This window comes from Pleurodeles waltl, chromosome 9 (assembly GCF_031143425.1).
Source record: "Pleurodeles waltl isolate 20211129_DDA chromosome 9, aPleWal1.hap1.20221129, whole genome shotgun sequence".
NCBI lineage: Eukaryota > Metazoa > Chordata > Amphibia > Caudata > Salamandridae > Pleurodeles > Pleurodeles waltl.
Window position 1 is genome coordinate 1,174,676,446 of NC_090448.1, and position 12,231 is coordinate 1,174,688,676.

Consider the following 12,231-nt stretch of genomic DNA (forward strand, 5'->3'; position numbering starts at 1 on the left):
GTTTTCATTCGGGCCATCTCTTCATCCGCGTGGGTACCGAACAACGAACTCCCGCTGAATGGGAGGTTCAAAATGCGCTGCTGTGCTTCCTGTTTCAGACCCGTGAGCCGTAGCCAGGAAGACCTCCTAGCGCAGATTCCGTGCGCATACCCATGCGCAGCCAAATCCGCCCCGTCCGCCGCCGCGCTGATGACCTGGTTAGATACTAGGCCCCCTTCCTGCAAGATTTCCTGGAAGTCCTGTCTATCTTCCCTGGGCAACTTTTCTGTAAATCTGTGGAGTGAGTCCCACAGAGAGCGGTCATATCTGCCCAGAAGTGCTGAGGCGCTGGAGACCTTCATAGCAGATGCCGCCGTACCGCACATCTTTCTCCCCAGAGAGTCTAGGTGTCTGCTCTCCTTATCCGGGGGGACTGTGGAAGATGATGCCACAGTGTGTGTTTTTCTGGCTGCGGCTAAGATCACAGAGTCCGGTGGCGGATCCTTCCGCAGGAATAAAGGATCTTGTTCCGGAGCTTTGTATTTCTTTTGAATCCTAGCCGGGGCAGACTTGAGAGTGGCTGGAGACAGAAAAGTGTCCATAGTCGGTTGCAGCAAACCCGGTACTAGTGGCAGCAGTTTTCTCGAGACTGATCTGTGTTGTAGGGTCTCAAAGATAACTGAGGATGAGGTGGCCGGCTCCGGTACCTCAATATTTAGCTTCTGCGCTCCCCTTAGAAGAACCTCATTAAAAGTGGTGATATCATCCACCGGGGAAATCCTAGCAGGTGGAGAATCTGTGAGTGTGGGGGAGTAGCGCCCCACAGACGATCCTGAAGAAGACCAAGAAGGTGATCTTCTGCGTGGTGTTCGTGACCTGGTTCTCCTTCGGGAACGGGACCTGCTCCGAGAGGCTGTAGCAGAGTGTGCAGGTCTTGTGGTCGGCTGACGAGAAGCAGAACGAGCCCGTCCTGCTCTAGCTGTAGGCGATGGCGTTCTCGGTAATGAGGCAGTAGGAGAATACATCCTCGAGTATTGTGAATCCGGGGATGCTGTGATGGGAGAAACATGCCCCGATGCTCTGGAATGGGATGATGCACTCCTTATAGAGACCACCGGTGAGGGAGCTTTGTCCGCTGGCTCTACTGCCTGTGACACAGCTGAAGGTTGTGTCGACGTCGATTGCATCCTCGACGTCGAAGGTTGCGATGGCTGATCTGTTCTCGACGTCGAAGGTCTTGACGTCGAAGGTCTTGCCGTCGAGTGTCTTGACGCCGATCGCCTATCGCGGGACCTGGACCTACTCGCCGTCGTGTGTCTCGACGTTGAGTGGCGAGTGGTCGACGGCGGATGTTCATGCCGTCGAGGTGTTTTTGGTGTCGTGTCCTTCGACGCCAAGGGGTGAGACGTTCTCAACGGCGAACGGGAGCGCCGGAGATGACTCGACGCCGAACGGCGGCCTGCCGTCGACGGAGATGTACCCCTGTGTCCATGCTTCGACGTTTTGTCCCTCGACGTCGCTCTGGTCGCCGTCGACGGCGATCTATGCCGGTGAGACGGTGGTGCCGATGACGTCGATGGAGAACAAACAGGTACAATCCTACCTGTCGACGTCGATCGGGCCATTCCTTCTGCTGTAGGTCTGGGAAGTGAAGAGGATGTTGACTTTTTCCTCTCCTGAAGCCCATGTAGCCTGATCTTCTCTCTGTCTTTGAGAGTCCTCCTTGACATGTTCTTACAATACTTGCAGGTGTCAGGACAGTGACTCTGTGGCAGGCAGACAATACACAGAGAGTGTGGGTCTGACTGGGCTTTCTTCTTCCCACAAGAGGGACATTTTACAAAAAGAGATGGCATTTTTCTGTCAGAAAAAACCTTCCTAGCTCAGACAAAGATGTTACTTGTCGAGTGAAAAGTGAAAAAACGCTTTTTTAAAGAATTTTTCTGAGGAAAACTCAGAAAACTGAGAGCTCAATGCTCCAGGATCCTCTCAGAAGAAGCCGGAAAAAAGAACTGACCTAACTGTGAACCAACTGTCACCTTCCCTTCACCCCTGAGGCATGGTGGGATACTGGAGGTGCTCAGGGTCTTAAAGGCACGGTGCCAAAGTTTTTATGGTTCTCCTGTGTTAACCTGCATGCAGCCTATTGGCTAAGAATGCTTCATTGTTTTTCAATGTGGTTTTTTCTATTTTTCTCTGATATTTACTGCTGTTTACTTCCCTAAGTCCAGTTTTTGGGGCTTAGGTAGATATTTATGATCTATTGTGATTTTATAATATAAAAAAAAAAAAAAAAAAAAAAAAACTTGCATAGAAATAAAGCATTTTAGCCTATTTATGATTATAGCCTGCATTGCTGTTTTACACATGATAATATGTATGTATTTTATATATATATGCTCCGGGGTCCCCGCACAAGGGCGGGAATATTCAATGTTTATGACTATTGATGAGGATCCCCTGGAAGAGAAATTTATTGTCAACATTCATCTACAGACACTGGTCCTTCAGACACCATAATATATCGCATTGCACTGAAACGTTGGCAGACCCCAACCCTACAGATGGACAAGTTACTTGCCTTCAGTAACACTTTCTGGTGGATGCTCCATCTCACCACAGAGAGATCAAACCTAAATAGTGGGCTATAGCACTACTGTCCTTAAAGTGACCCAGCGCAGTCAGTCTTTACAACAGAAGGCCTGGAACTGTTAAAAGGCAGATCCATAAGAAAACAGAAATCACTGTGGTGCATCTAATCAGGACACCTGATCATGACACAGGTGCCCAGGGTACGACTCAAACTTCGGTTTTGTCCAGACTAGCCCACAAGATATATTTTGATGCATCCTATTCATCTTGGATAGTCTGAGAAAAGGCATTACTTTACTCATCAGGAATGGCCTGTAAGATCTCACTGGCCATATCCCACAAGGCGTGTGTGTCATTTAAGAAGGCATTTGGAGCTGAACTGGTGACCTTAGAAACTCTTTTGCCACAATGTGCTGCGACTCGCTCTCGTGAGGTGCAGTGAGGAAAGCATTGGGATTTACCTTGCTCATGAAAACCTGAACCACCAAGCCATCATGAGTCGGGTGCTGGGTCAGGAAAGACTTGTCCCTGGAGTAGGTCGACATATTTGGGCAGCCGAACACAACTTAAGCCAGGCTGCTAATAATGTTTGACAAAGCCTAGTGAAAGGGCAGTAAGGTTTTTGAGGTGGGCGGCCCAGGATGCAAAACTCCTTTCAGTTGGTTTGCCTTTATCTCTAGAGCAGAAGTAAAGTTTTAGATCCAGTGGGGCACCTGCAGAATTCAACAGATGAGTAATCCGCAGTTAGAAATATTCTCCAGAAACCATTACCTTACTGTCACTCAGCCTGGAGACAAGGTCCCCCAATACAGCATCAATTATTGCCCTCATTCCCTGTCAAGACACCACCTGCTAGATAAATTATGTACTGTCCCTCCTTCGTCAGCCAATACTCCAGGAACCATTACCCATGAGCTTTATACACCAGCAAAACCCTATCAGTTACTGTCACGTACCCTTGAGACAAAGGCCTGCTTTTCTCAGTGCAGTGCCCAATCTGGAGCCCTCGCATGTTTATCTCTCTGCCCAGACCCAATTCTTCCCAGCACTGTCCCCCGACTATCCACTCCAAGGTTAAGCTCAGTTTAAGGTGTCTGGCCAGGGACACCAACGTTCCAAGCTTCCCCTTCAGTAGATGCAATAGTGTGAGCAATCCTGCGCTCTCCAGGTAGCATCCTGCCCAGAGCGGACCCCACCCCCTTCACATTGCCTAGACTCTCGTGAGATGCAGCTCCAAGCTCATACCTGTCTCGAGTGTAGCCAAGCTTCGGCTCCGTGTAGTTGATAATGTCTTCTGCAATCCACGAGGGGGACTGGTTGCCACAAAGTATCATTTGCACTTCGTCATGACTGAAAGAGCTCAGCTTTTCCATAGGGAACACCCTGTTGAAGCCACCTGGAGAGATCAGGACAGAAACAGGTTAAATGTGTTGGGCAAAAGGGAGCAGTGCATGTTTATAAACATGGAGTCCTTCTGTTGTAACCTAAGGCTCTGCACAAACCAGATCTAAGACCAGTCGCATCTGCTGGAGCCACACAGCTGCCTGCACAGTAACTAGAAAAGGAAGAATGTTAACCTTGTTAACCTGCCCCATTCTGTGCTATTGTTGCTGCAAAGTGTGACATCCCTAAGGGAGGAGATCAGCAGCATCTCATTTAACATGCATCTTCTACCTCTGGCAGGACCGAGTCAATCGCTTAGTACACAGCTATACAATTATTCCAACTAGAAACAGCTTTCAAGACTGAACATTAATCTGCATCTAATTGAAATAGACTAGTGGATGGGTGCAACAGACAATCATAATGGGTCAAAGCATGAGATCATGGCTGTTAGCAGAGAAGCAGCAGCATGACCACAGATCAGCCTGGTAGATGACCTAGCCCAGAGTATCACTGTCACAGAGTTTAAACTTCACCAGGAAGGGATGCAGAGGTTTCTTTACTCGTGCATGGAACTACGCTGTGGAAAAACTGTTCCTTAACCTCAGGCTGTCACAGTCCCAACTAATTTTTAGGCATGAAGTAAAAACCTCAGATGCCATACTTTTTAAATCATGGGGAGTTGCTGCATTTACTATGTTCATCCGTCTGAGGTTTTACAGAACAGGTAAAACTAGTCTTAAAAAGCCAGGCTCGGTACAAAACACATTCAGCTTTAACAGGTCTGTCAAGAGTGTGGTCCAGAATAATTAAGGTGAAAATATGCTAGGGTGAAGGAAACAGAAATGTTACTTACTTTCTAACCATCTGTTTGTAGCGTGTAGTGCTGTAGATTCACATGCTCCCGCAAATCCCTTTCATCTAGTGTGGCCTGGACTATTGCAAGTTGGTTTTTGTTCAAAGCTGTTTTTGACTCACGAGGCCTGTGGTAACTCCACCCTTAGACCACAATGCACCAGGACAAAGACTATAGCTCAGATTGTTTTCCACTCAGCAGGTGAGCAGGTTAAGTGAAGTGTGGATAGAGGCGCTAAATACTGTTCATTGTTAAAAGAGAAAGCGATGGGAGCATCTAACCACTGCTGCTCTTGGTGAGGAGGGTAGGCACAAACAAATCTATAGCACTACACACAACGAACAGTCGGTTAGATCGTAAGCAAACTTTTCAGTTTGTAGCATGAGCTGCACGTAGCGAGCAGATAATGATGTCTGACAGTTATTAAAACATTATGGCCAGCGTTAGATGTCCACACAGTAGTGTTTGGTGTGCGTGTGAAGTTGACCATGCAGCAAGCTTTAAAGCTGCCTGCAGTTACTCCTCTAGCAGATGCCAATGATTGCGGCTAGGAGCATGGTGTCTCAAAGGAATGTTTGGTGCTATGTATCTCTAGGCATTACCCTCCTTCACCGCATGCATTTTAACAGGTGCTGGGTAGCCTTCTTCATCACCGCATGGTACACAGCAGTGTCGTCCGGGGGGATGTTTTAAAGGGGTGTGGGTCTAAGCCTGGATCATCTTGAGAGTCCACGCTGAAATCCTCCGACGGGTCGTCTCCCTCCACAGGCGATAAAGGGTCATGCTAGGGGTCCCTAGGGTACTATTAGCCTTCCTGGTTGGATTTTGTATGGACTAAGGTGGGGATTGTGGAGTAGTTGGGTGTTGAGGTGTGCACAGGAGTGATGGTGGAAGGGAAGATGCACGAAACCCTGGATGCAGGGGGTTTTGGTGGACTTGTAGCCCTGTCCCTAACCCTCTTAGGGTTAGGGGGAGCCTTAAAAGAGGATTTGTCTTCAAAAGTTACTCTCCTGTTTTTTGGGATCTGGAAGGGTGTGCATGGGTGCACCTATGAAGGGGATCTGGTGAGAATGTTTGTTGGGTGGTCGAATTAAAATAAAATTAGAAATAAAAAAAATAAAAAAAACACCAAGTCCCCAGCGCGTTGCTCCTCTGTCCCTTGTCAACTGCAGGCACAGGCTCCCAGCCTGCCCTGCGGCCAATCCTGACGCTGCTCGAAGCTGGCTGGGTGCTCCCAGGCAGACTGGGGTCCGGTGCCAGCTCTCTCCAGCCTAGCCACCGTGTTGCTGGGCTGGAGAGAGTCTAAGCGCGAATGTGTGTTTGGCCGGCCCAAGACGGCCGGCCAAACACACGCGCTTTGAGGGGGAGCACTCCCCCTCATTGCTCGTCACCCCGCCCTTTTACCAAACAACGATAATAAACAGTTTATAATTGTTGTTTGGTAAAAGTTTTGCAGCTGCTGGCAGGAGGAGCAACCCTCCTCCACCTTCATGCAGGAGCTGCCCCTGCCAGATCAGTAAGCACAGTTGGTTGCCCAAAGTTTACCAGGGACGATAATCCAGCCATATCTGTCCCTTACACTAGTCCTTGGAAGTGCCTACCTCTGAAAGCCTCCATCTGCTTCTGTACACCAGTCTGCATACACATGTCAAACATCAGGTCCACGTACTCCTCAGCATTCTCAATTGTCACCATCTGTGAAGATAGAACCATTCAGAAATCAATGTGGGAAGGCAGATGAAACAGACCCCACCAGAACAATCAGGACCCAGAGGGAACAATTCCAAACAGACTTTGCTATTAATTTTCCTATTACAATAGCCACTTGCTAAAGATGATGCAGGCAACTTCCCAATGGTGCTCCAGAAACACCACGGTCACTCAGATATGTGGTTGTCATCTTTGAATACCATTTTGTTGCAGGAAAAGAGAAAGATACAACAACAAAATACCTCTAAACTCATGCCCCGTCCAGAGGGAGGTAGCACGCAAGCAGAGATGCCATGGCTTAGTTCAGTTCCTCTGCTCTTACATTGGTGTGCAGGTATCCTCCCTGTCTAGATGGCAGTGAGGACAGAGGTGCTTGCTGGGGATTCAAGTACGTCTAACCTTCTGGTTGTCAAGGGGGGATGCCAGAGCCAAACCAGAGGGTCTGGAATATTCACAGATGTGTGGACTCCTTCAATCCTGGAGGAGCATCCTCTCCTTGTTGGTGCACTAATATCACCTTGTGAATCATAAGCCAAAAGGCAGACCAATGTCAAATAGCAAAGTTGTGTATTCACCTGTCATGCAGGCTGGGATGTAGAGATAAAAACCCTATCCAGAATCATGCGGTCACCACATCCTGTTTTGTAGCCACTTTTACACAGATGGATGTATAGAGTACTTTTCTAACATCAGAACACAGCTCCTCTACTGACAAAGAGGTAAAGCTCAGAGTCCATCAACACTGGGTTTGTGGTTTGTTGAGATTTCCCGAGAAAAGCAAAGGCCTGTCCATAAATATTGACATGAACAGGGTGTCACAGCTCCACAAAACAGCAGACAACATTCATCAAAACTCCAGCCACAGCAGACAGAAGCAGGTTCCTGAGCAGCATGGGCTGAGTTTTAGGGTGGGAGGTGCAAGAGGTCTATGGGCGAATTTCAAGACACTACAGGCAGACCGTTTAAGGCTCAATATTGAAGTAGAAATCGTTACTTAACTGTTTCACACACACAAAAATATATACATACCCTTTTTCTTTTGAAAAGCCAATTTTGTTCTAAAATAAATATTTTAATAGCAATTCTTGTAGAGTAACCATGTGAAAATGGTCTGATTTGATGTAGGTATTTAATGTTCTGAGATCTAGTATCGGTCTCCGGCTCTTGTCCTTTTTGGGTATCAGGAAGTACAGTGAGTAAACTCCTGTGTTTAATTGATCTTTTGGTACTAATTCTATTGCTTCTTTCTGTAGCAATGCTTGAACTTCTAGTCCTAGAAGATCTATATGTTGTTTTGACATATTGTGTGTTTTCGGTGGGACGTTTGGAGGGAATTTGAGAAATTCTATGCAATAACCATGCTGGATAATTGCTAAGACCCAAGTGTCTGTTGTTATTTCCTCCCAATGTGTGTAAAATTTGTTTAGTCTCCCCCCCACAGGTGTTATGTGTTGGGGATTTGTGACCTTGAAGTCACTGTTTGTTTTAAGGAGTTTTGGGACTTTGGATCTTTCCTCTGTTTCTTTGAAACTGTCCTCCTCTATATTGTCCCCGAAAACCTCCCCACTGATACTGGCTTCGAAAAGACTTCTTCAAAGAAAAACAACTTGTAACACTCCGAGCCCAACACCAGATGGCGGGATGTGCAGAGCATGTGTTTCTGCAGCTACACATGCCATCGAACATAATATTTTGGCTAATTTTCACCTATTTAATTTAGTAGCCGAGATGGTTCTCTTTATACAGAGATGAAGAATCATAGAGGAACTGAGGTTAATGTCCTTTGACCATTCCCCGGGAAAGCGCAACAGCTGCTTATGCTATAATGAAGACTCCCCTGGAGAAGAACTAAGATCACACATAAGTAGGACATAAGCCAGAATTCCTTCTCCTCCAAGGCATTGCCATTATTAGTTAGAAGCACTGACTAGAATAGCAAGTTGTAGGAAGTCGGCTCTGTATGTACTATTTTCAAAGTAAGAAATAGCATGCACAGAGTCCAAGGGCTCCCCTTAGAGGTAAGATAGTGGCAAAAAGAGATAATTCTAATGCTCTATTTTGTGGTAGTGTGGTCGAGCAGTAGGCTTATCAGAGGGTAGTGTTAAGCATTTGTTGTACACACACAGGCAATAAATGAGGACCAAACACAAAGACAATTCCAGGCCAATACGTTTTTATATAGAAAAGGAAAATGTCACTTACCCAGTGTACATCTGTTCGTGGCATTAGTCGCTGCAGATTCACATGCTGTGCATAGTCCGCCGTCTGGTGTTGGGTCGGAGTGTTACAAGTTGTTTTTCTTCGAAGAAGTCTTTTCGAGTCACGAGACCGAGGGACTCCTCCCACTTCGGTTCCATTGCGCATGGGCGTCGACTCCATCTTAGATTGTTTTCCCCGCAGAGGGTGAGGTAGGAGTTGTGTATGCTAATAATAGTGCCCATGCAATGGAATAAATACGTATGTACCAAATGAAGGTTTAATGTAATATATTTACAAATGTACAAATGTTCAAGATCTACTTCTAAATGGCTCCAGGCTCCCGGGGAGGAGGGTGGGCGCATGTGAATCTGCAGCGACTAATGCCACGAACAGATGTACACTGGGTAAGTGACATTTTCCTTCGGTGGCATGTGTAGCTGCAGATACACATGCTGTGCATAGACTAGTAAGCAGTTATCTCCCCAAAAGCGGTGGTTCAGCCTGTAGGAGTTGAAGTAGTTTGAAATAATGTTCTTAATACAGCTTGACCTACTGTTGCCTGTTGTGCAGTTAACACATCTACACAGTAGTGCTTGGTAAATGTATGAGGCGTAGACCATGTTGCTGCCTTACGTATTTCGGTCATTGGAATATTTCCTAGAAAGGCCATAGTAGCGCCTTTCTTTCTGGTTGAGTGTGCCTTTGGTGTAATAGGCAGCTCTCTCTTTGCTTTAAGATAGCAGGTTTGGATGCACTTTACTATCCATCTGGCGATACCTTGTTTTGAAATTGGATTTCCTGTAAGAGGTTTTTGGAAGGCAATAAATAGTTGTTTTGTCTTCCTAATTTGTTTTGTCCTGTCAATGTAGTACATTAGCGCTCTCTTGATGTCTAATGTATGTAGTGCTCTTTCAGCTATTGAATCTGGCTGTGGGAAGAACACTGGTAATTCCACTGTTTGGTTTAAGTGGAACGGTGAGATAACCTTTGGTAAGAATTTGGGATTTGTTCTTAGAACGACCTTATTTTTGTGTATTTGAATAAATGGTTCTTGTATGGTAAACGCCTGTATTTCACTTACTCTTCTTAGAGATGTGATGGCAATGAGAAATGCAACTTTCCACGTTAAGTATTGCATTTCACAAGAATGCATGGGTTCGAAAGGTGGACCCATGAGCCTTGTCAAGACAATGTTGAGGTTCCACGAAGGAACAGGTGGTGTCCTTGATGGTATCATTCTCTTTAGGCCCTCCATAAACGCTTTAATGACAGGTATTCTAAATAGGGAAGTTGAATGAGTAATCTGCAGGTAAGCAGATATTGCTGCGAGATGTATTTTTATGGAAGAGAAAGCTAGATTTGATTTATGTAAATGTAGTAAATATCCTACTACATCTTTTGGAGATGCATGCAATGGTTGGACTTGATTATTATGGCAGTAACAAACAAATCTTTTCCATTTACTTGCATAGCAGTGTCTAGTGGATGGTCTTCTAGCTTGTTTTATGACCTCCATACACTCTTGTGTGAGGTTCAAGTGTCCAAATTCTAGGATTTCAGGAGCCAAATTACTAGATTCAGCGATGCTGGGTTTGGATGCCTGATCTGTGATCTGGCCTGTTGGGTAGTTTGACATGAGGTACTACTGACAGGTCTAGTAGTGTGGTATACCAAGGTTGTCTTGCCCATGTTGGTGCTATTAGTATGAGTTTGAGATTGTTTTGACTCAATAAGGAGAAGGGGAGGGGGAGAAGCGTACGCAAATATCCCTGACCAATTCATCCATAGAGCATTGCCTTGAGATTGCCGGTGTGGGTACCTGGATGCGAAGTTTTGGCATTTTGCGTTTTCTTTTGTTGCAAATAGATCTATTTGAGGTGTTCCCCAAATTTGGAAGTAAGTGTTCAGGATTTGGGGGTGAATTTCCCATTCGTGGACCTGTTGGTGATCCCGAGAGAGATTGTCTGCTAGCTGGTTCTGGATCCCTGGAATAAACTGTGCTATTAGGCGAATGTGGTTGTGAATTGCCCAATGCCATATTTTTTGTGTTAGGAGACACAACTGTGTCGAGTGTGTTCCCCCCTGTTTGTTTAAATAATACATTGTCGTCATGTTGTCTGTTTTGACAAGAATGTATTTGTGGGTTATCATTGGTTGGAATGCTTTCAACGCTAGAAATACTGCTAACAATTCTAGATGATTTATATGAAACTTTCTTTGATGTACGTCCCATTGTCCTTGGATGCTGTGTTGATTGAGGTGTGCTCCCCACCCTGTCATGGAAGCATCTGTTATCACGTGTTGTGGCACTGGGTCTTGGAAAGGCCACCCTTTGTTTAAATTTGTACTGTTCCACCATAGAAGCGAGATGTATGTTTGGCGGTCTATCAACACCAGATCTAGAAGTTGACCCTGTGCATGTGACCATTGTGATGCTAGGCACTGTTGTAAGGGCCGCATGTGCAATCTTGCGTTTGGGACAATGGCTATGCATGAGGACATCATGCCTAGGAGTTTTAATACCATCTTTGCGTGTATCTTTTGTGTTGGATACATAGCTTGTATCACCTTGTGAAAATTTTGAACCCTTTGTGGACTTGGAGTGGCTATCCCTTTTGTTGTGTTGATTGTCGCTCCTAAGTATTGCTGTGTTTGACACGGCAAAAGGTGTGACTTTGCATAGTTGATGGAGAAACCCAGTTTGTAAAGGGTTTGTATAACATAATCTGTGTGGTGTGAACACTTTGTTAGCGAGTTGGTTTTGATTAACCAATCGTCTAGGTACGGGAACACGTGTATTTGCTGCCTCCTGATATGTGCAGCTACTACTGCTAGACATTTTGTAAAGACTCTTGGTGCTGTTGTTATTCCGAATGGCAACACTTTGAATCGGTAATGTATTCCTTTGAATACGAACCTTAGGTATTTCCTGTGCGAGGGATGTATCGGTATATGGAAATACGCGTCTTTTAGATCTAACGTTGTCATGTAGTCTTGCTGTTTCAGTAGTGGTATTACGTCTTGTAACGTGACCATGTGAAAGTGGTCTGATTTGATGTAGGTGTTTAGTGTTCTGAGATCTAATATTGGTCTCAGACTTTTGTCCTTTTTCGGTATTAGAAAGTACAGTGAGTAAACTCCTGTGTTCTTTTGTGTTTTTGGTACTAATTCTATTGCGTCTTTTTGCAGTAATGCTTGAACTTCTAGTCCTAGAAGGTCTATATGCTGTTTTGACATATTGTGTGTTTTCGGTGGGACATTTGGAGGGAGTTGGAGAAATTCTATGCAATAACCATGTTGGATAATTGCTAAGACCCAAGTGTCTGTTGTTATTTCCTCCCATGATTTGTGGACCTGGCTTATTCTTCCCCCCACTGGTGTTGTGTGAAGGGGTTGTGTGACCTGTGAGTCACTGTTTATTTTGAGGGGTTTTGGGACCTTGAAACTTTCCCCGGTTTCTTGGGACTTGGCCCCCTCTGTATTGGCCTCGAAAGCCACCCCTTTGATATTGT

General features: G+C 45.6%; 1 protein-coding gene across 12 annotated transcripts in view; it reads right to left on the reverse strand.

The window, feature by feature from the left end:
• HECTD1 (HECT domain E3 ubiquitin protein ligase 1) overlaps positions 1 to 12,231 on the reverse strand; it is a 352,555-nt gene that overhangs the window by 10,285 nt on the left and 330,039 nt on the right. For all 12 annotated transcript variants that reach the window (XM_069209073.1, XM_069209084.1, XM_069209083.1 and 9 more), the window contains 2 exons: positions 6,412 to 6,505; positions 3,817 to 3,967 (listed from right to left, as the gene is read on the reverse strand). In XM_069209073.1, the coding sequence (XP_069065174.1) occupies positions 3,817 to 3,967; positions 6,412 to 6,505 (245 nt within the window). The remainder of the gene's footprint in view (positions 1 to 3,816; positions 3,968 to 6,411; positions 6,506 to 12,231) is intronic.